Source organism: Xiphias gladius, chromosome 14 (assembly GCF_016859285.1).
Source record: "Xiphias gladius isolate SHS-SW01 ecotype Sanya breed wild chromosome 14, ASM1685928v1, whole genome shotgun sequence".
In the NCBI taxonomy this organism is placed as follows: Eukaryota; Metazoa; Chordata; class Actinopteri; order Istiophoriformes; family Xiphiidae; genus Xiphias; species Xiphias gladius.
The window spans coordinates 8,354,014-8,377,036 of record NC_053413.1 but is presented as its reverse complement, the minus strand read 5'-3'; the positions used below and the strand labels follow the sequence as shown (position 1 = coordinate 8,377,036).

The 23,023-nt window shown below is 39.1% G+C and overlaps 1 protein-coding gene across 8 annotated transcripts in view; it reads left to right on the top strand.

Moving 5' to 3' along the window:
- The window catches only part of LOC120798850 (MAGUK p55 subfamily member 7-like), a 24,620-nt gene extending 1,597 nt beyond the window's left edge, over positions 1-23,023 (top strand). For 4 of the 8 annotated variants that reach the window (XM_040143604.1, XM_040143603.1, XM_040143599.1 and 1 more), the window contains exons 2-18: positions 1,607-1,641; positions 1,996-2,114; positions 3,095-3,172; positions 4,620-4,700; positions 7,641-7,775; positions 10,184-10,265; positions 10,361-10,446; positions 11,479-11,556; positions 12,239-12,435; positions 12,550-12,608; positions 13,307-13,351; positions 16,534-16,707; positions 18,572-18,652; positions 18,767-18,860; positions 19,062-19,170; positions 20,091-20,234; positions 21,231-23,023. In XM_040143604.1, the coding sequence (XP_039999538.1) occupies positions 1,617-1,641; positions 1,996-2,114; positions 3,095-3,172; positions 4,620-4,700; positions 7,641-7,775; positions 10,184-10,265; positions 10,361-10,446; positions 11,479-11,556; positions 12,239-12,435; positions 12,550-12,608; positions 13,307-13,351; positions 16,534-16,707; positions 18,572-18,652; positions 18,767-18,860; positions 19,062-19,170; positions 20,091-20,234; positions 21,231-21,461 (1,818 nt within the window). In that variant the 5' untranslated portion in view covers positions 1,607-1,616 and the 3' untranslated portion in view covers positions 21,462-23,023. Of the gene's footprint in view, positions 1-81; positions 148-677; positions 753-1,606; positions 1,642-1,995; positions 2,115-3,094; positions 3,173-4,619; positions 4,701-7,640; positions 7,776-10,183; positions 10,266-10,360; positions 10,447-11,478; positions 11,557-12,238; positions 12,436-12,549; positions 12,609-13,306; positions 13,352-16,533; positions 16,708-18,571; positions 18,653-18,766; positions 18,861-19,061; positions 19,171-20,090; positions 20,235-21,230 lie in introns of those variants that run through there. The other 4 variants (XM_040143601.1, XM_040143602.1, XM_040143606.1 and 1 more) reach the window with 4 other exon arrangements.

Below are 23,023 nucleotides of genomic sequence, written 5' to 3'. Positions count from 1 at the left end.
GTATACAGACGAGTAACAAACTAACCTTTATTTCTGCATTCAATCCAAAGCACATGATAATTTAATATTTTGCTCTCTCAGTGGCAGTTTTCTGTTGACCACGGAGAGGTCAGAGGTCAAAATGATACGGAACAGCCCCTGTACTGGGTAATTATTCATTGCCTTGCACAGCGACGTGCCCCCTGATCTAAAAACAAAAACAAAAAAAAGACCTGAATCCATTGAATAAGGGTAACTGGATTTCTATCATGACAGGCATTTGCATGACCCAAAATTTCACCTCCTGTAATTGTTGAGGATGATGAACTTCCCTTAACGAACACATTGATCTCATAACCATAAGCCCGGGAACAGCCATGTATTCTATCACCAGACAGAAAGGTGTGAAATTGGTCTTTTAAGTAGAACAAAAAAAAAAGGGGGTACTGACAGGATGCAACTGCTGACATTGCATCCAATCAAATCCGTGTGAATAATTGTCTGCAGTGACAGTCATATGTGGAAAGTGAACTGTTATAGGCTAACATTATGCCCCGTGCTCTTTGATTGCTGTATTGATTGCCTGCTGGCTTGATTTAGGTCAGAGCTGACACATATTGACTAAATAAGAGAGTCTGTTTTAACATCTGGCCAGGCGAACACAAAACAATCTCTCTCTACAAGTGGATGCTCAAATGCAGCTCTTACTCTTTAGATATTAACTAAGCAATATGGTCTGCCTGAGCTGGGCCTAATGGAATGGACAGTCTCTGGTGAGTGCAATTTAAGTTTTGTGTGGCTCTACTTAGCTGGGATTTCCTCTACATAAAAGTTGTTGGAATGGACATTGGTGTCTTAGTCCAGACTTGTTCGTCATTTTTCCAGAACATTTTCATTTATCATTTGTTATTTATCATTTATTCCTATTTAATCAGCCACTGAAACATTAAAATAATATCAGTGAAAAACAAATATGAGTGTGGATGTTGTCCTCTAGCCGTGCTAATTGAGGGATACTGGATAATATCTGTTTACAGACCTAGATTCTATTATCTAACAAGTGCATTTTTGTTGAACTGATTGAGCTTCTAAATGGATATTTGCATATCATGGCTACATTATCCTAAACTGATAAAAAATTATAACATGTGAACGGGTAAAAATAAATTCTTTCTGAGCAGCAGACATTCAGTATCTATCCTGTAGTATGAGTTATGTTTTCATCTTTTGTTACATGTAATTTTACTGAAGTAATACTGACCAATCAAGCAGATTGTTTATGTTATAATGAAAAAGAACTGAATGTTATTGATAAAACACTGACTGATTTAATAATCTACTGACATCACCATATGCATAGTGGAACAGTGCATTACTGTAATGTTGAACTTGCTCATACCAGCATTAGGGGGCAGTAATATCTCACTACTATTTTTTACACATTATGTAAAAAAAAAAAAAAAAAAAAAAAACATTTCTTTTCTTTCTCATCATTTATTTTTCACTGTGTCACACTCTAGTCTCCCTCTCAACTGATGCAGAAAAAGGAAATCTGAAGCATGAAAATTCATACCCCTTGAGTTAGAATTAATTAAGTTTAAGTTTACTTTTTTTTTTCTTATTTCAGCACAAGGAGGATGCTGAGCCGAACTGAACACAGAGGTACAGTAGGTCCAGAGGATCACAGGTTATATGTGCACATGATAGTCAATCTGAGCACAACAAACTTTCTTTTGTTTTCACCTCCCTTATTCTGCGCTTATAGATAAAATGTCTGCATAACTGGAAAATAAAGTAAGATCACTGTAACAGGGAATCTTTTAAAGGCTCCCCCATTGGGGGGTTTTTCATCACAAACTCAATTTAACCTTTGACCTCTGTCTTTGGTTCTTGACCCCACCTCATAACCTTCAGACCACATTCTGTAAATCAAATACAGATGCAGTTGGACTTGATGTAGTGTATGTGGGCATTTTTACATGTAGGTGTGTCCTGCTCCTCCCCCTCCTCTTCCAGGCGTTTGCAGGCTGTTATCATCAGTGATGTCTGGCACAGAGTCTCACACCGACAGAGAAGAGGACTACAGGTTCCTCCACAGCATGTTGATGGAGAAGAAGCTTCACCTGCTCTTCAAGGTGAAGACACACTTACACTACAATGCTTTGTGATTGTTTACTTCCACTTATTTAAGTTACATGCTCTTTTTTTTTTTTTAAACGTTTTCAAGTCCCACTTTTCTAAGTAAAAGTCCTGCATTCAAGTTTTGACTTGAATGAAAGTACAGAAGAATTATCAGCAAATATTCTTAAAGTATCAAAACTAAAAGTACATTATAGTACAATTTAGTATTATCCAGGCAAAATGGTTCCTGACAGTGTTACATTATTAAGTATTATAAGAATGGATTAATATGTAAGTGGCACTTCAGTTTTGCAGCTGGTGAATAATAAACCAATATTAACTATTTAATCTTTTAATCTGTTTTACTGTACTGTATATCCGTACTGTTGAGTCTGTAACAATGTATCGTATTTCATGAGATCATGATACAGTTCATGTGTAAAGTAACTTGTAACCATAGCTGTCAAATAATAAAGTGAAGTAAAAACTACAATATTTGCAACTGAAGTTCAATAATGTAGAAATATGAAGTAGCAGAAAGTGAAAATACTCAATTAAAGTACAAGTCCTTTAAAAGAACTTGTACTTTAATTTAGTAATTTGGTGGAATTGTAATTATGTACAGAGTTTAAATAAATTAGCCAATTTAAGTAAATGTAAACTTTCCACCATTGTAAAAAAAACAAAGAATCAGGTCATATAAATGCAGTTTCACGTCAACTGATTTGCTGCAGTAAATGTTAACATTTATTCTGAAATTTGTATAGGTTGTGTTCTAGCCCTGGTAACATAACAGATGATGAAATAAATAATATATCATTATTATAAACTAAAATAATTAGTCCAACTCGGTATTTTTCCTGTGTCTTTTTATCCTGATTAACATCTGTAGTAGTAGCAGCAGTGTTTGGATTAATACTAACAGTAGAAGCTGCAGTAAGAGCCTTTTTACTGCAGAGGGAACCTTTATTATGATACTCTAATGACTTGACAGATCCACGAGCGGCTGAAGCGTTTTGAGAAGCGAAGCCCCATCCCCGTCCAACAACACGCAGCAAGTCTGGCCTCAGATGTAAGTGACTCTCTCCAAACATCTTTTGCAGATAGGCACACAGCAGAGGATGACAGTTTGACAGCAGAGGGAATGGGGAAGATTCTTCATTTTTTAAACTATTTCCTCTGTTACATAGATGACTTTCCTGTCAAACAGAAGTACGAGTGGAACGTACATTCCTTCTACTGTGTACTGCATGATGAAATGTTGTCTCAAAACTGTCACCTCAGATATTATCATTTGAAAAGCAGTGTTTTAAAGTAGATATCATTTTGTATCTGTTTGCAAGGAGTTAGGTCACTGAGGACAGTGCTGAACAAAAGGCTGCTGAAACCATTTTGTGTGTAGTCTAATGTTTCAGGCTAGAGGGATACAATTAATTTCAGATTTAAGATGAAGTGACAGAGAATACTCCCACTACAGCTGTGACTCAAAATGGCACGACCACTCTCTATTCCCTTCAAATGTGATTCATATTTCATATAATAGCCCTCTTCATTCCTGTCACCAACAAGTCATTCCTTTAGTTTTACTCATTCCTCTACCTCCTTCATTCCATTTTAATCATCTCCCACCTTCATTTCCTGATTATACCCCTGTTGTTCCTGGACAAAGTTCAAAACAAGGATGTTCTTTTTACACTTTTCCCTCACTCTATGCTTCCATCTACTCTTCCCCCCATTACCAAACCACACTCCCCTTCCATTATCTCTATTCTTCCCCTTTTCCTGGGTTCTTTCTCCTTCCTTCTCATTTGCTTTCCTTTATCTCCTCCCTGTACTGTACTGTAATTCCTGCCATCTTTCTATAAAGTCTATCTACCCCTATCCTCTCCCCCATACTTCTCCCCCTCTCCTTCCCTTCACTCCCATTGCTTCAGATTCGGTTCGACAGCCGCTCTCCGCCTGGCTTAAATCATCAGGACCTACTGGAGGGGCCAAACCATGGGTCTGTTTCCCTTCAGAGAGGCTTCTGTTTGCTCACAGTGGAAACTAATGACCTTCATGCCTTGTGTCTCTGGAGTGTGCCCTCGACATCTTGAAGCAGTAGAAGTCATTACAGTAATATGCTTGACAAGACAGGCGACTGCACACAGTCACTTGCCGCCTGTCCACTTGCTGCTGACGGTTAAGGCTGCTCTGTTTTAGCTGTCGCCACAGCTGTCGTGTAGCCTTTAACATTCAGGAGCTTTTTTTGTTTTTTCTAACAGTGGATAAAAGACGAAAAACCAAAACAGGCACACAGACAAATAATTAATATCAATTAAAGAAAAGCAAGTTCGAGTTGAAAGTACAGATGATGTGGCACTGCAGTCTGACTATAAGTTGAATTTCACTAACCCTGTCTCTCTTGGCCAGAGCAGTGTAGACTAGAACAAACCTCACTCAGGCCATGATATAAATGTATACCTCTAATTATAAAAAAAATACATCCTGCTTTTTCTTCACTTTTTCTCTGCTTCCAGTTGGTGGAGGAGCTGAAATACCAAGGCTGGAGAGATGAAGTCAAAGAACTGGTTTCCCTCTTTTCCAGACCCCACTTCAAGGTGATGAGATGTGCACCTGTAGCTTTGCACATGATTGTTTACCTAAAACTTCCCCAGCCATGTCCTTTGTCCTGTCAAATCACATAATTTCTACCAAGGGAACAAAGTACTCTTAGTTATAATAATTAAACATCCTAGGAAGTACCGTTGTTTGATTTCTTGCTGAAAGTTAGTAGAAAAGAGTTATACAACTCTCATGGTTATACAATAAATATGAAGCTACAGCCAATAGCCAGTTAGCTTAGCTTAGCACAAAGGCTAGAAATAGAGGGAAGCAGCTAGCCTGGCTAGCCAGGACACTCCCCATAAAACTGCAACTTGAAATTTTTACATGTTGGTTTTCGTACTGATTAAACAAATGAAAAATAACTAGTTAAGCTAGCTGCCCCCCCCCCCCCCCCCGTGTCCAGTGTTTGTATGAAGTTAAACCATTAAATATGAGGTTAGAGCCGGGAGACAGTTACCTTAGCTTAGCTCAGCCAAACTACTGAAAAAAGTCTAAATGTAGAAAACAAAAAATCTGGCTACCAGCATCTCTAAAGCTCACCATTAACATCTTATATCTATAAATATACATACATATACATATATATATATATATATTTCAGTTCCCTTTCTTGCTGAGAGTTAAACGATATGATCAATACTGCTCTCGTATCTGTCTATTAAATATGAAACTACAGGGGATGGTTATCTTAGCTTAGCAGAAAAAAACCTGGAGAAGGGGGAAACAGCTATCTTTTCTTGTCCAAAGGTAAACAATTCACCTAACCCTCCATAAAACTACAATCTGTCGTTTTTACATTTTGGTTTTTGTACCGATTAAACAAAATATAATGTGTTAACGAGTGAGCTTTAGAGGGGCTGGTTGTCAGATTTTGTTTGTTTCCAATCTTTATGCTGTGCCAAGGTAACCATCTAGCTATAGCTTCATATTTAAGGGACAGATATGACAGGAGCATCAAGCTTCTTATCAACACTCAACAAGAAACCGATTAAGTGTATTTCCTAACATGTCAAACTATTCCCTTACGTGACCTCTTCATCTCTGTAACTTTACCGCACACACACATAAACAGTCCCTAAACTGTAGTTTTCTGTCACTGAAGCATATCCTATAATTGCCATTCACATGGACCATTTATGAAGCAAGAATGTAATCCAGTCAGAAGATGTTGTTTTGCTGCCTTCTACTCTAGTGCCCCCATCTGAAAGGATCATTAACGATAAAATAAACCCACTTATGAATAGTGTAGATACATGTTCAGTCATTTTTCTTAACATAGCTAACCGTGGAACTGTAATCTGAGAGCCTAATTTCCATGCAGTCATGCCTCATCTCACCTATTCTGAAGCTGTTCAGGCAACTGAACAGTGGAGCCTACTCACACATCAAAAGGCTTAAAGCATTTTGTTTCCTACAGTTGGCTCTTATATGGGTCACACAAAGAGACAAATTAATCCAACTGTAAATTTTATTTAAATTGATTTCACCTCATTAGTCTCCTCGCTGAGAAGTGCTGACATCTATTAACCACACTGGCATTGCAGCTAATCTACTCCCTAGTTATGTTTATTAGTGTTCAGTCATGTAGCGGCCCAGAATACTCAAATGCATGTTTCCTTATTTCAGATCTGCTGACAGTCATATATCAGACACACACACACATAAATACGCACAGTATATGGTTTTCCAGTGAGCTGCAGAATTTGTGGCTATTCTTAATGAGGAGCTAAAGCCAGACGACAACTAACAGGTTTGTTTAAACAGTCTTAATGAACTGTTTGTTCTTGGCCCAAACGCAGGTGCTCACACATACTTATGAGAGACACTGGGTATAATATTCTGTATATGAATGTTTGTTTTTTGAAAACCAGTCTCTGAAAGTGGCCAGACACACATTGCTCACGCGTTGGCGGCTTCTAACCAGAACAACTGTTGATGGACTCAGGGATAACAAGTAGACTAACTGACAGATGGATTGGGTGATTATTAAAATTACATTGATGAGCAGATGTTTCCCCTCTTTTCATTCTTTCTCATTACAGTAAATTAAATTTTTTTGCTAATGTACTTTATGTAGGCTCACAGTAAGAGAGTAATGTTTATCCAGAACACTGTTTTTCTGCATACAAACCAGGGGTTTTCAAATTGCAAGAGTTAAAAAAAAATTAAAAAAAAAAAAACCTAAATGAACTGCCTGGGCATTGATAGTGACTCAGATCAATTCCCAGTCCTGCACTGGAAAAGGAGCTTTTTTCTAAGACATTTGTGATGTTTGAGCTGAGCCAGTGCAACTGCAGGCAGAGGGACTGTTAGTGATGTGGAGGGTTGCTCTCAGGTGGCCCACAGACTGGCAGTACGTTCCAAACTAAATTAAATTTGGCATGTTGGCACTGGCAAAATTGAAGGTTTACAACCAAAGAGAAACTGCTGTATTTGGTTTCAGTCGCTGTAGTGAGAGCAGGCAGGCCAGCCAGAATTTTTGCACATTCTTGTTCACTACCAAGTCACCTTTCATGAGTCAGCAGGGATTGGTTGCATTTTTGTGTGAGTACATGCCATTTTTTTAACCTAACAACTACATTAACCGTCTCGAACCTAACCAGTTGGTTTAAAAATGTTGGTGTAAACCTGTGTTGGTAAAACTGTTGTGACACTGGTTTTACAGCATGCCTTCTTCTAGAGTGGATGAAATGAAATGAGCTGACTTTTGCAGTGATTACACTGGCATTTGTTCACAATGCTGAATTCGGCATGCAGCTTGAGAGCCAACATGCCTATTTCCATTTTGTTTGAAATATACTGCTGATCTTAGCCAGCGCCATTTTTTCCGTACAAAGTGAGATGCATTAAAGGTGATTAGTCCCAGTATCGCATCCACCCACAGATCCTACACTTCAAAGTGAGCAGCCACTGTATTTCTGTTTGCCTCACAGAGTCTCCTGTCTGTCCATGATGCTGTAGCTCAGAGAGACTTTGAGCCTACTATGCCACCAGTACCTGAAGATGTACTGGAGGAGGATGAGGATTCAGTCAAAATTGTCAGTCTGGTCAAAACCAAAGAACCACTGGTCAGTAAATGTCTTTGTGTTTCAATGTTAGAAAAATAATATCTGTCTCCTCATTGGCTTACATGAATTGTTCGACACTTTGGAAAATCCACATAAACTTTCTTGCCGAGAGTTGATAACAAGATTGATGCTCTCCCATGCATGTATGCTAAAAGGCACCTAGATCCAGTAGGTGTTCAGCTTATCTTAGAATAAACACGGGGAAACAAGTAGCCCGGCTCTGTCCAAAGATTTTTAGATGGAGAGAACTATTGAAACGCATTAATTAATAACCTTTAGAGGTGTTGGTAGGCCGATTTTTTAAAAATCTTTGGACTGAGCCAGGCAACCATTTTTTTTCCGTTTCCAGTCATTATGCAAATCTAAGATTACTGTCTGATGGCTCTAGCTGTATATTTACGTTAGCATGCACACATGAGAGTGGTAATGGTCTTCTCAGATAACTCTCAGCAAGAAAGCGAATACATGTATTTCCCAAGTAAACCCTCTAAGTTAAAAAAAAAAAACTTGAACACTGCATTATACACTAAAATATGTCAATCATATAAAACTTCCTGTTGTGACAAATAATGACCAAGAAATAGCATTTTACCCTTTCCATAAACTTGAAAACATTTTTCACTCTACCCAATAGCATTCTTACAATGGCTCTGAAAGGACAGCTGTACTTGGCTACATGTAAGACTGTTTCTAATTTGCTCTACCTGGCCTCATAACCGACACAAAACAAACACAAATGCAAGTATTTAAGTTAAGACAATCATGTAACTGGGCAACTGCACTTAAAAATGTGTAATTTGTCCAGCCACAATAACTGACATACACAGGAAATTCAAAGGAATAAACATATGCTAGAGAGTCAAAGCTGAATTTTTATCTGGCGACTAAATTTATGTTATATTGTAGAATAGCGAGCTAAAGCCACAAGTGCCACGGTGTAACAGAACGAAAGCGAGCAGCCACCTGGATCACCTCTGCTTCTGGGCTGCCGCTCATTTTCTTCAACCAGGAATTTACAGAGGCAATTCTTCCACATCTTTGTTGCCATATATCGTGTGTGTGTGTGTGTGTGTGTGTGTGTGTGTGTGTGTGTGTGTGTGTGTGTGTGTGTGTGTGTGTGTGTGTGTGTGTGTGGTGTGTAAGCATGCAAAGTGTATGCACTGCAAAAATATGCCTCTTAATGAAGTCCTCAAAAGCAGTATTGTGGATTTAAGGGATTGGGATCATTTCTGCTCCTGATGTAAATCAACTTGTTTCAAAGTCTTTAATCATAACTCATTTTCCTGATACTACCACAGTTGTCTGCCTAGTTCCGCCTTGATCCAAGCCATTGCCACTAATTTTTGTAAATTTCCTGGATCAAATGAGCTGGACTGAAAACAAATGAAACTACAGAGAATGCCTATCTCCACCTCCACCAAGGGCACAAAATCCTCTAAATCCTCTAAATTTGTTATTTTCACAATAAGTTCAAAATTTTTTATTTGCATCTGCATAAAGATCAGCATAAAATACCTATAGTAATGATAAGCTATGGGGTACAGGTGCCAGATTTTTTTTCATTTCAAGTAGGCCCAGTAGTTCATTAGAAAACAGTAGAAATGTTCAAAAATGCCCTCGCATGCAAAGTTAAAATTCCTTAAAAAAAATATTCCTGGATCCACATCAAAAACCAAGCATTTGTTTCTCAGCCTGTGGCCTCACTTTTTTTTTTTTTTTTTTTACCAAATTTCACTGAAATCTGTTGACAGGTTTTTGAGATATCCCACTAACTAAAAGAAAAACAAACAGTGCCAGTAACTAAACCCCCTTTGGCAGAGATGATTTTTATCTTTTTAAAGAAAAAAATGATTTTAGGGTAAAATAGGAGAATAATTAACTTAATGATCGACATTTTTTTTGCAGTGTGCGTATGCTTGTGTGTAAGCGGCTCAGCTTTCCAAAGGGAATGTGCTTGGGACCAATAATAAAGAACATACTTTTGTATTGATCCCAAAAGTAGATTGGAAGGGGACTGACCTTTTTCTGACATGGTGTCTTTGATCAATCCAGTATGTTCCTGTTTTCCAAACAACAGGATTACACCCGAGCTTGAGTTGATTGTAGTCAGCTACATAAGATGCTCTTTCCATTGTGATTTGCTCCACATCAGTAACATCTGTTGAAAATAATGCTGATGTGGATAACCCTTTCCAGCACATTGTGTGTTACATGAAGGCAGCTGACTAAATGGTCATGTCTTGATACAAATAACTTTAGCTGGAGTTAAGTTTCTCTAAAAAAGAAGCTTGTCTGGGCTGTAATAAAATCAACATGTTATTTTCACTCTCCCTCACTTGACCTCTTTGCCTCTGTGCATCTCCTCTGTTTGTCCATCATCCTTTCGTTCCCTAATCACCATCCGCAAGGGGGCAACAATTAAGAGGGATAAAGCCACTGGGGCTATTGTAGTGGCGCGGATCATGAGAGGAGGTGCAGCTGATAAAAGCGGTAAGCTGATCAACTCTCAGTTATTACAGTTTTGTCTATTCCTGTGCCTTTATATTGTGTTGTGGTAACATTACAATTGTTCATACACTTTGAAGGCCTGATCCATGAAGGAGATGAGCTGAAAGAGGTGAATGGAGTCTCACTGGAGCACAAGAAGCCAAAGGAAATCCTTCCTCTTCTGGTTGGTCTCACCTCTACTGTGCAGCCACAGTTTGCTTCAGTGAATTCTCATTGGAAGTCCCTGTTTCCTTCTCTTCTCTTGCTCCCATCGTTTTCTCTTCTCTTTTCACTGGTGTAACCCAAAAGGATAAGACTGGCATTGTTTCATATTTTTATTATTGTCAAGAAATCTCATGAAAAGACAAGAACAAAGTATCAATGCATCTCTAAGTACCTTTCAACTTCTATACCATCTGTGTGTCTCTCATCTCCAACCCTATTTGTTCCTACTGGAGATGTAAATCTTAAAAAAACAAGCATAAATCTATAGTTTCATTTTTAAAATAGGTCCAGTAATTTCCTAAAACAGCTGGGCAATGTTACTCAAACATGAGTAAATAGAAAACATATGTTTGGGGCTGTTTCCTAAGGCAGATTAATCCAAATTTTGTGTGCTATTGAATATTCACAACAGAAATTTGTCAAATTAAACTGTAGTGCCCCTGTTCATGGTAACACAAGAACCTGTTACACAGTGCGACGGTGTGGCTCATTATCAAAAACAATGGAGCTCTGTGATACAAAAGAATAAGCTACATCAGGCTTTGGTTACACAGGCAATGCTTGTTAGTAGAATCAATTAATTGTTGGTCTCGGTTTTTTCATTGGCTTATTGACAGTGAGAAAAATATATACTATCCAGCCTTCTCTTTTAAAAGAATATGAAACTATAGACAGGACACAGTTTGTTTAGCATAGCATAAAGACTATAAATGGGAAAACTGCTTGCTAAAAATATCGGACAGTTGATTAAATAATTGAGATGAATATACTACCTTGTAAACTTTAAAGGTGGACAAAGGTTCAGACAGGCTAGCTGTTTCCCCTATTTCCAGTCTTAATTCTAAGCTAAGCTGAACGGCTACTGGGCGTAGCTTTATACTGGTATGCGTACAACAAGAGAGGGGTATCAATTTCCTCATCTAACACACTGAAAGACAGAAAACCGCTTCCCAAAGTATGAAACTATTTCTTTTATGTCACTGTTGCACAGGCTCGTTCTCAGCATGACATTACATTCAAAATCATTCCTGCCTCCTCCAAGGAAGAAATATCTTCAAATAGGAAGAAGGTACAGTAAATATTAACTTAAAATATTCCAGTGCTTTGTGTTTTTTTACGTTAGCATGCAATCTGGCTGCATGGGGAAAGCTGCCCACCTGTTTTCAGTAAGAAGAGATGAAATTAGTGGTATCTTGTGTGTTTGATTATATTTTGTGTTTTTGCCATGGTGCTGTCACTACAGCAGTGTGGTTGTCAAGAAGTAAATTCAGATCAGTCAGTCAAGGATATGACACTCACTAGCTTCATTACAATTTATAGCTTTTTCTAATTTAAACACTTGATTTATCATTTTATACACATCACATATGTTGAGTCGTATCTAATGAATTTAACATTAATAATAAATCTATAAACCTTATGAGGAAAATGTCAAATTTCCCAACCCTCTTTTTTTAGAAGGAATTATAGATCACCAGCACCACATACATGGAGTGGATGTCCAAGCTGGAAACTGTTAGAGCAGCGAGCATTTGCAATGAATTATTTTCAGTGATGGTGGTCATTTCTCAAAAATGACACCAACATATGTGAAGAAACACCAGACAATTGTCCATTGTCAGGATACAGAAGTCCATGAAGCTGCAGTGGAAATAGAGAAAAATGAATAAATAAATAAGGTGGAACGTGTATTTTCCTTTGTCACCAGTCTGTTTGACGGCTAAAAAAATGTAATGATTGTCTTTCCTCAGTTGTTTGTACGGGCTCTTTTTGACTATGATCCAAACGAGGATCCCGCTGTCCCATGCAAGGATGCAGCAGTTTCCTTTAAAAGGGGCGACGTCCTCCAGATTGTCAGCATGGAGGATGACACCTGGTGGCAGGCCTGTCGCATCAGAGACAGCAACAGACGGGCAAGGCTCATCCCCTCACAGCAGCTACATGAGAGGTAGTCTTTTTATGCTTCTGAGTCACTCACTTTAACAACAAAACTCTGTCATATAATTCCTGGGAGCTATTTTAATAAAATCCTGTCTACCTATTTTTGTCTGGCCTCTTACAGGAGAGTTGCACTACAGCGACCCAAGGCCCTGTTCAAGCCTCGGGAAGTTAAACCACCAGGTGCTGAGCCAACGTTTGTCCATAAAATCACCACACCTGACAATAATAAAAACCTTTTAAGACTTTCCAATAAACACAATGGAGCTCCTTCAGTGCTAAGCTGAGAGGTGACAGGTCATGTCTGAAGGCCATGGTAAAGGTCATGGGTGAGCTCTGCTGCCCTCCTGTTGTACTCACTACTTTTGTTTTCTCCACATGCTCCGCAGATGAGGAAGACGGTATTGTCTGTTTAAATTTGATTTTGAAAACTTAGCATCAGCAGAATAATTGTAATGATATTATACACACGTATACTGTATTTTGGGTTTTGGCTTCAGCTTTTTTAAAGATTTAAAGAGTTGTGTTATCCAAAGATAATAATCGTGTAATTCTGCCCACATCATATTTCCAAAATGGAGAGGATTTTGTGAAATGTTCCTCTGTTGTAACCAAGTATCTTTCCTCCTACAGTGTGCTTTAGTTTTTCACTAGCAATCACTTTGTAAGAGTAAGGTAGTTATTAATATTTCTAAATTGTGGATATCATTTCTAAATAAAACTATTATTAGAATTGCTAAAGCAAAATATTAAGACATTAGGGTCAGAACATATGTTAATACTTTGAGTATGAAATTTCAGATCAACGCACATGTCATCGCCCTGTGGTTTGTGCCCATGATTTCCTCACTCTTTCCTCTTCTCTCTTCCTGTTTTTCCAGTCATAGACGATGTAGACTACAGAGCTATAACAGGGATCCACATTGGTGAGATGTTTGACTTGTTCCACTCATATACCAGTGATACTGGAAAAGGGACCAGTATGATACAAGACAATACAACTCAGGGCAATAGGACATGACAGCTCACAACAACACACACATGTTGAATATGTATTGAAAAACCTATGGAGAAAAAAGAGCAATAAAGCAGACCCCAGATATATTTACAGTACAGACCAGTACATATGATGATGTAGTTTTGTGGTTTGTAGATTTAGGGGGAAGGACTAAAACAGGAAATGTGGTTTTTGCCTTTCCATTTATCCCATTTGTCTTGATCTCATGGATTGGATGTGATGTGCTTTTGTGTATTTGCGTGCGTGCATCTGAGCAGTGCAGGATGTTCATGTGGGGGTGTGCATTAACGGCTGATTGTAAAAAGGTTCCTTACGTCTGTACAAGGCAGGGTAATTACAGACATCGCATGAGTCATGTGCATTTAATAATGTGCATTTCATCTTATCATAGACCAGATTCCACCTGAGGATGAGATTCAGACTCTGTGTTTCCTCTTTTTCTGGTGTGTAAAGCCTTATTGATGCTGCACAACTGAATGACTGCATACAGTGTAATCACAGGAGAGAGTTAGTGAAAGAGAGGGGACATAGTGTAGTCTTATTGATACACAAGATAAGACATGGTAAAGAGGCTAAAACCAAGCTAATTGCTTGTACTGACTTGTCACCAGCTAACAGATTTTTTTAGACTGTGGTTATCTGTCTAGCTTGACATTTTGGGAAATATGCGTATTTGCTTTCTTGCCTATAGTTATACCACTATCATATCATATCCAGTTGCCTTAGATTAGCATAGCAACAATGGAACCAGATAGGAAGTACATAACACCCTGTAAATCCCGGTGTTTTTTTAGAATTTGGTTTTTGTATGGATTGAACAAACAAATATAATGTCTTATATAGCTTTGGAGTCACTGGTAGCTGGACTTTTTACCTTCAGACAGAGCCATGCTAGCTGTATCCCCATGCTCCCCAGTCTTTATTCTAAGCTAAGCTAGCTGTTGACCTATTTCTTGTTACATGAAAAATCTGTCAAAAAAATCAATTTTGAGTATTTATATCAAAATCCTTCTCTTTTGTCTTCCTGTTCAACATTTTTGATGTATTATCTTGAACTGAGGGGTGTATACTTACATTTATGAACTAGCTAGCTAAACCTGCTCACCATATATAGCCACATTTGACCATTAGCCTATATGCCACAGAAGCCGGAGTAATGGAGAGATGTTCTGATAGTAACAAGCTAAATTAGTATCATAGTATGAGGTGTGTTTGGGTATCAGTTGGCAGCAACTTTTTTTTTTTTTTTTTTTTTTTTACATTTCCAGAGAATGTTGTTGAGGTCTAATTTAGTGCAATCTGATTTGAAGGACTTAATTAAAATCCTTGTCATCACTATACTCTGCCCAGATATTCTCTTTCACTCAGAAATATGTCAGTTTACAGTTGGTAAAGATGCTTGAACTTCTTCTTAACCTTGACTTTAATGGACAGGTAACTGGTTGGTATCAATTGTTCGTCTCACTCTCGGCAAGAAAGTAAATTAACATATTTCTCAAATTGATTAACTATTTCTTTAAATGGTAAGACTGAATAATTCAGTACCACTTAAGTGCCCTAAATGGTTTCAGAGTCCTTTGAAGACTATGATGCTTTATACTCACAGCCAATGTCAACACCTTTGCTCTGCAGCTTAAGGTTTGTATCATATACTCTTGACATGAAGGGTTCAGGCCCAGTATATAACCACTCAGTCTTATCTCTCTTCTCACCCTTCCTTCATACTGTCTAGAAAAATATCTTAGCATTTCGAAAAATATTCTAGTTTTTTGGCTGAGAGCATTTACAGTAATAGATGAGAATTTCACTGTCAGAATTAATTCAGATTCATTACAAGATGTTTTCCTCCAGACCTTATTTCGCTCTAGGAAATAAGATTTCTCATTTGCTGTATAGCACTGGTTTTATACAGCATGTATTACCCTTTCAAATTTATGAGTGAAAACATCAGTTTAAATCCCATGTAAACAAAAGTTTGAAATATCTACCCATAGAGCCATGTTTCTTAAAATGAAGACCAGAGAGGAAATGGACAGATATGCTTACAAAGTGAAATTACAGCTGACGTCAAAGAAAGCCTGGCACCATCACTTAACTGCAGTTAACATCATGAAAGAGAGCAAGCCTGCCAAGTCAGTCCAGACCACAGTCGCATGGCAGACACTGGATGTCAGACGGCCTACAAGCCACGCATGACAGACTAAGTTGTTGTCTCGACTGAAATTTGTGCTGTTCAGGATAGTGCTTGACACCAGATTTTGTATGGCATTGTTGATGGTTTCTTAAATGGTGTTGTACCCTGCTATTCTGCCTTCCAATTCCTATTGTAGCTCTTCCTTCTGTCATATTCCTTGTTGTCATTGTAGCATCTGATGTTTTTTAATAACGTTAGTTATACGTTACGTTATAACGTAGTTTTCATGGTCATATTTGATATTAAAGGGATGTACAAGCGTTGCACCCAGGAAAAACAATGTTAAATGGATGGTGAATCATGGAAGGAAATTCAGTCTTGAGAGGAATCGAGCCAATTGAATTATCTCAAAATTGTGATTGGGTTGAATTAAGGGAACAACATGTATATGTGTTCTTTAAGCTGCACTGATCAATATTTGCATCAACAATAGACCAAATTACTATGTGTAATGTGAAAGGGGTTGCTAATAGTGATGAACCAACAGTGAATAGTCACCAGACTCTCGAGTTCTTCTTAGGTGTACAGACTGTTTTAGCCTCTTTTAGCTCTTTGTTTTGGTTTAGTGGCCTGTGTCTTTACTGTTTTGTTTCGCTCTCACTGCTCTCATCAACCTCTTTTCCAGCCACAGCATATAACTGTTCTCAGTTATCTGAACAGTATCAAGTGGTAGACAGATAAAGTTAGCAGCTAGCTGGTGAGCTTAGTAGAGCATTTAGCTGCTAACAAGCTATATATTTCCCTCAGAAATTGGTGGAGTGAATAATAGACTTATATTCACCAGGTGGCCAGGTCAGTAATACACCTGACAGGTGGGTTGGTATACTTACTAATACACAGCAAAGCAGCCACACTATACACTCACAAAGTCTAAGGCCTCTTTATTTCTTTCCCAGCTGGTTTAAGAAGGAGCTTCCGACTTGGTAGAAAGAGCAGTTGGGCCAGAGATGCAGCCCGGTCCAGGAGGTGGAGTGCAGGGGTACATGGCTTACTTCGTCCCCCTACCTACATAGTGGTGGTCCCCTATCACAGAGACCCCAAGGACAAACACCGTCTGGTCGTTCTGGTTGGTACGTATGAGCTACACATAAAGTCACATAAACAGGCAGGTTCCCATGTTGTATGGAAAGTTTGTTTTAAAAGCACAATGCCAAATACTTAAAAAATAGGTTCCTATGCTGAATTAGTCTAACATTGCTATATACAAAGTTTAGAACATGGTAGATACTGTGATTATATGTAATATGTACATAGTGGTCAGTTGTGTTCTGTTTTATATTATCTGGCTGCCTTTTTTTGTCCATATAAAAACTTAAAAATAACATGATCCTATTCACTTAAAGGACAGTATTATTGAAGCTGTTGTTGATCAAAAGTAATGCACTGATGAAGATTTATGTTCCTACTCTTGAGGAAAAGAACAATCCTTTCCCATCAGAACGACGTAAACACTGTCAGAAAACTCCAAGTCAGAATATATTGTGTTCTCCTAAATTACCTACTGGCCCACCCCAGATTCACTTCCCTGCCAATCCTGCAGGCCTGCTCTATGTATTTTTGAGCTATATCTCTCCCCAAGGAATTTTACATTGAGCCCCGGTGAAGGTCTTTTTAATGTAATTTTACGACACAACTGTAGGTCATCTTTGACTGAGGGAAATAGAAGAGAGAAGAGGAGAGATGGAAGAAGAGGAAAAGAGAATTGAAAGTGGAAGGCAGAGAGGAGAGAAACACAATGAACTGAAGAGATTCTAAAGAAAAACCAGATAGAGAAGAAATAAATGATAGATGAATGGAGAAAAAGGGATGAGCAGATAGTGAATAAGATCCTTCATTATGTCAGCCAAGTGCTCCATCATCAAACTGGAACAGTTAAAACAGCTTGGATTTAGATTTAGACCTCTTTAATTGAGCTGGAGCTTACCCTGACTCTGGATTACGTTTTACTGTCTGCTGCAAATGCTCTTCATTGACCGGAGGTCATCATTAAGAATATATAGCTTATTGGCAATGAGAGTTATAGACAGGAAAACCAAAACCTGGATCGCTAAAACAGGACCAGCTGGATAATGTTTGACCAGGTTGGAAATATATCCTTTTTGTTTGCATTGCTATGCACTTAGAATGAAACAATAGACAGTTATGCCACGGGAAAGTTGGTGAAATGACTGCCAGCCACTTTAAGCCCTAGAGACTGTGTAGCTCTTGAAAATAAAAGGTCGCAAGAAAGTATCCACAGAGCTTGGTGATGCTCCTCTCCAGTTCAGTGGAGCAGCTGTGAAACACATTAGCACTGTAAGAGTGGAGAGTCTATAAACTTGATATTTTGTAATGTATCGAGCTCATGCAATGCAGTGATGGAAAAGGCAGGTATGTCAGGAATCCTACTTTCAGACAACGCTCCATTAGAGCCTGATGCAATCTGGGGCTGGAGAAACCTGCAATAGAAGAAAATCCCAGATGCTACAGTATGTGTGTGTATGCATGTGTGTGTGTGTGTGTGTGTGTGTGTGTGTGTGTGTGTGTGTGTGTGTGTGTGTGTGTGTGTGTGTGTGTGTGTGTGTGTGTGTGTGTGCTTCATCCTGTGCATCCTACACTATAATGACATTGATACTGTGTGCCTTTGCAGATGTCACAGTTAGAAGTGATACTATGGATTTTCCAGAGGGTATAGAAGCATTAAAAGTTCGATAGAGAGACACAGAGAGAGAAAATGACTGAGGCTCGTTGGAGAATTATTTTCAGACTGAAATCAGTATGAAATCAGAGCGCTGTCTGTCTGACTCTCTCCTTCTCTGATGATAAAGACAGATGTGACACCAGAGCACTAAGCCTATTTGATGCTGGACTTGTCGTAAGGAAAACATTAGTACACAGTGATATTGCGAATGAATACCCACAGTCAGAACACAGTATTTTGATGTTTGTCTTGAGGGCCCAGCGGCGTTGGCGTTAATGAACTGAAGAGGAGGCTCCTGATCTATGACCCTGACCGCTATGGTGTCGCTGTACCGCGTAAGACTGACATCTTCAAGTTTCATAACTGTCACCTTTATCTCCTGCACGCTAAATGTTTTCCCACCTTTTTTTAGCCCACTACAGCCTCCCTCCCTCCTTGTTCTCTTTCAGACACCACACGTGAGAAGAGAAGGCAGGAGAATGAAGGGATGGATTATCATTTCATATCAACTCACATGTTTGAAGAGGACATTCTCAATCATAGGTACTGTATATGAAGGTGTCACTCTTGAGGTTTCCTTTTCCATGGTCTTCAAAATTGCCCCTCTCGTGTTTTTTTCTCTCACTGTTCCTCTGCTTTTTCATGAGAGTAATGTCCACCATTTCCACTGCCATCTGATTGTCATTTTTTGCTGTCTTACTCACTTTCCTGTCTGTTTCTGTGCCTGTTTCTTTCTCCCTCTAGGTTTATAGAGTATGGGAGATACAGAGGTCATTACTATGGAACACGTCTAGACTCTGTGCATAGAGTGATGGCTGAGGGCAAGGTGTGCCTCCTGGATGCACATCCTAGTGTAAGTATTATGCCATCAAAAGAAGACAATTACATTCATGTTTAACTGTCAACTGAATTTGGACCAGTGTCCAAGGAGAAGGACGACTGCCTTAGCAGTAACGAAAACTCAGTTTTTCATCATATGACCTGCTGATGTTTAAATAATACGTTTCCAGGGTCCCATTTGTCACCACTGCAGAGTTTAGTTCCTGACACGGGTGCTTCCTGCTTGGCCAGGCGCTCCGTCGAACATAACTACTAGTGTTCACATGGTGGGAAGTCGGTCAGGGATCACATGCTACTGGTTTGTCATGGTTTCTGTGCTGTGGAGGGATAGCATGAACCTCCACATGTGTTATGCCCTGCCAATTAAGGTCCTGCCTAACATGAAGCGACTGGTGACGCCATGTGAGTCGGAATAAAAGAAGCACACAGCTGTCTATACTTGCTAGTTGGGAGATGGCAGGTCCAGTTAATGTGGTACATGAGAGCAGTCCAAAATTGAGAAAAAGGGGAATATAAAAGGAAAAAGAAAAATTACAAGGAGATTTCCACTGGAGGCTGTTGATATTCTGCTTATTTGTGCCTGTATGCCATTTATACAGTCTGGAAAGTAATTCCTCATGATTCAGATCAAAAATCATGTTTAAATCATCAATTTTGCTCCAATCTTCTGCACAAAACTGTCACATTCAGTTGCTGCATTAAGGTAATTCAACATGTAGCAAGTAAGTTTTCACTTTGCCGCATTTGGAATGATGCTAAAAGCTTCACACCATGCAAGGATCTCAAGATGGAATAATGAAGGGCCAAAGGGTCGATCTTCCAAAATCTCGGTTTATTCCTTTAATATGTGTCTGTCTGCATTGTTTAGACAAGTTTTCTAATATAAATTACACCTTTATCTATTCTCCTCCTTTTGTGTTTTTGTCATTACAGAAAATAAAGATTGTGTACACATCTGAATTCAAACCATACGTGGTATTTGTGAAACCACCGCGTATCGAGGAGCTACGTCTCACCAGAAGGAGAGCTAAATTCATCTGTGATGAACAAGACACACACCCAGTCAGGATCTTTTCAGTAAGAGAAACTACAACATAAACACGCAAAACACATTCCACCAGGTAACGTGTGAAGTCAGGTGCTTGATCCATGTCTTGTAACAGGTAGGGCGGTGTGAGGTCAAACACCCTGAACTCAATACACCCACCAAACCCCCCAGACATACACATACCTAAGCACGCTTACTCGTGCACCTTGACTTACACATGGCTGACCCTGTGGTTTGGGTTTAGGACACAGGGGGAGTTACAATGCTGCGTGGTGGGTGGCTTCTTCTTCCATAACTTACATATAGATGAGTACATTTTGTCCAGAAGAAGGGTCACATCTTGTGTGTATATGTAATGGTGTGAAAGAATGACTGAATGAGGGATTAGTTTACATTAAGCAGGTATGTCTAATGATACATGTGTTTTAGGCAGGACAAAAGGATGATGGGTCACTTTAATATTCCCCATCTGGTTCCACACTCAGTGTTTGCTGCCCACGCTGCCCCTATTAAACCCACAAGGTCACACACCTGTGTTGCAGCATGGCTGGAGTTTGCCCAGTGCCAAGCAGCACAGCCCTTAAGAGAGTTCAGGCATGTCTTACAGGGCTGTGCTTTCAACTTGTACCGCAGCTGGTGTGAAAAGGCCTCTTATCCTTACTCTCAGCATGTAATGATCTGTTACGCCTCGGTCAGTGTAGCTGAATGGTCAGGGGGGTCCTTCCGTATCCCTGTTTTGTTGCAGTATGTGCAGATTATTTGCAAAACGACTTCTTGGAGAATGTTTTTGGCACCATATGGCCAGGCTTTAGCTATTCCGTTAGTATTCCGTCAACAGTATTTGTCACAATGATATCATCATTAATCATTAATTGCTGTTTTTATTACGCTTACTGTTCAGATCCTTTTCTGCTTTTACTTGATGATTAATAAAAGGACACACATATCAAACTATGTAAAGAGTCTAATAGAGCTGTAGTAGACCAAAAATAGCATCCTGTTAATATCCTGTTCTCTTTTTACAGGAGGAGGATTTTGAGGACATGATTGACTTTGCTGAAACCATGGAGAACCAGTACGGTCACTTGTTTGACAAAGTGATTGTCAACGGAGATATCGCTGTAGCATTCAGGGAGTTGAAGGCAGACCTGGAGAAGACTGAGGAGGCAGAAGTCCAGTGGATTCCTGCAGAGTGGATTTCGTCCTCACCAACAGCAGCACGGAGAAGTTGTGGTCATTTGACCGGCTGGATTTGAACTTTAAGCTCTTTAGACACACAAGAAAGTATGATTAGTGAAGTTTCTCCGGGTCAAAGAATGCATTTGTCTTAATAAGGATTTTTGAAAGAACTGTGCTTGGATGAGGAATATGCTAACCAAATGTCTTTTTCATAGGACATGGTAACAAAAGAACAAAATTAATTAGTTAGAATTCAACACTTTGAACCTTGGACATTGAATTTTTGTCATATTTTAAATATTTTTCCATTTTTTAACAAGTCCTGTGATTACCACAGTTTTCCACAGTGTGTATCTAGTTAGGCAAACAGAATCCATCTCTGTCTCGCTCACCCTCCGTCTGTCTCAGGGCCAGTTTTTCTGTTGGCATTTGGCTGAAATAACGTCGGCTTGCAGGGCGAAGAAGGGGAAAAAAAAGGAAAAGGAAACTCTCCAGAGTTTGTGGCTGAGTGTAATCCTTCCCTGCCAAGTCGCAAACATCAGCATGTAATTATTCTGACAGCTGCTGCACTTCAATTAACTGTAATGTACACCAGAGAAATATTATTAGTAGCAGTCAGGGAGACATTTTGCCAAAAATATGCTTTACAAAATAGGAACACAAAAAAGATAACAGTCAATTAAAAAGCTTAAACAAAGCAGAATGAAAATCTTTTTAAAGGAGTTTAAGTTGTATAATTGTGTATATATTGTATGTATTTCACAGATGATGGCTACAAAAGTTGGTAACGGTTACAATCACTTTAATCAACATTGTAGAATCTTGGCTGTTGAAGACTTTTAAGGCTGGAAATTGTGTGTTTTTAAGCACCCTACGCTAAAAATCAACTTCATTACAGAATATTAATCATGAAAAGGTCTTTTTTATACAAAAACATATTGAGACAAATGAAAATAATTGGCAGCGACGTACCATTAGTGACACTCCATTAACAAATACTCATATTTGAGCATCACAGCTTCCTGTCGGGTGAAGATTCTACTGTTTTCCTTCACACAAGCTGTTTCATCTAATTCTTTTTAATGGCTGCATTCCTCTACATTCATGGTGTTTCCTTCCTCTTTTTGGTTGCTGTGCTCAGTTGGGTGTGAAGGCGTGTCAATGGGTCTATCATGTTGTGTTTGGGAGGAAGAGGGAGCAGCATGGTGCGGCGAGACGTCAATGGCTTTCAAGGGACTTGGGCCTTCGGAGACATACGGAGATATAGTTATGACCGCACAGAGCTTACTGTAAAAGCAAACTGAAGCTTGACATAGTGGATTAGGCTGCAGGGACAAAGCACACCATCAATCTCAGGTATTTATTTTAATTTGGTAGGCTTATTGTCAGTGTCAAACACAACTGAGTACATAAGAAAGACAGTGACATGTCTCCTGGTCACCAAAACCTACAAACCAGGCTGTCACGACAGTCACACTTCTGCCAGGCCTGAAGTCCGACCTCAGCCAAAGCGTGGCAGTATAATTTCATCACACCACTGAGAATCTGCAGGCACCCTCTGAGATCATAACGATGTCATTAAAGACACCAAAGTGATCCAATAAAAACTCACCATTTAATTTTCACTGCAGCTCCTACT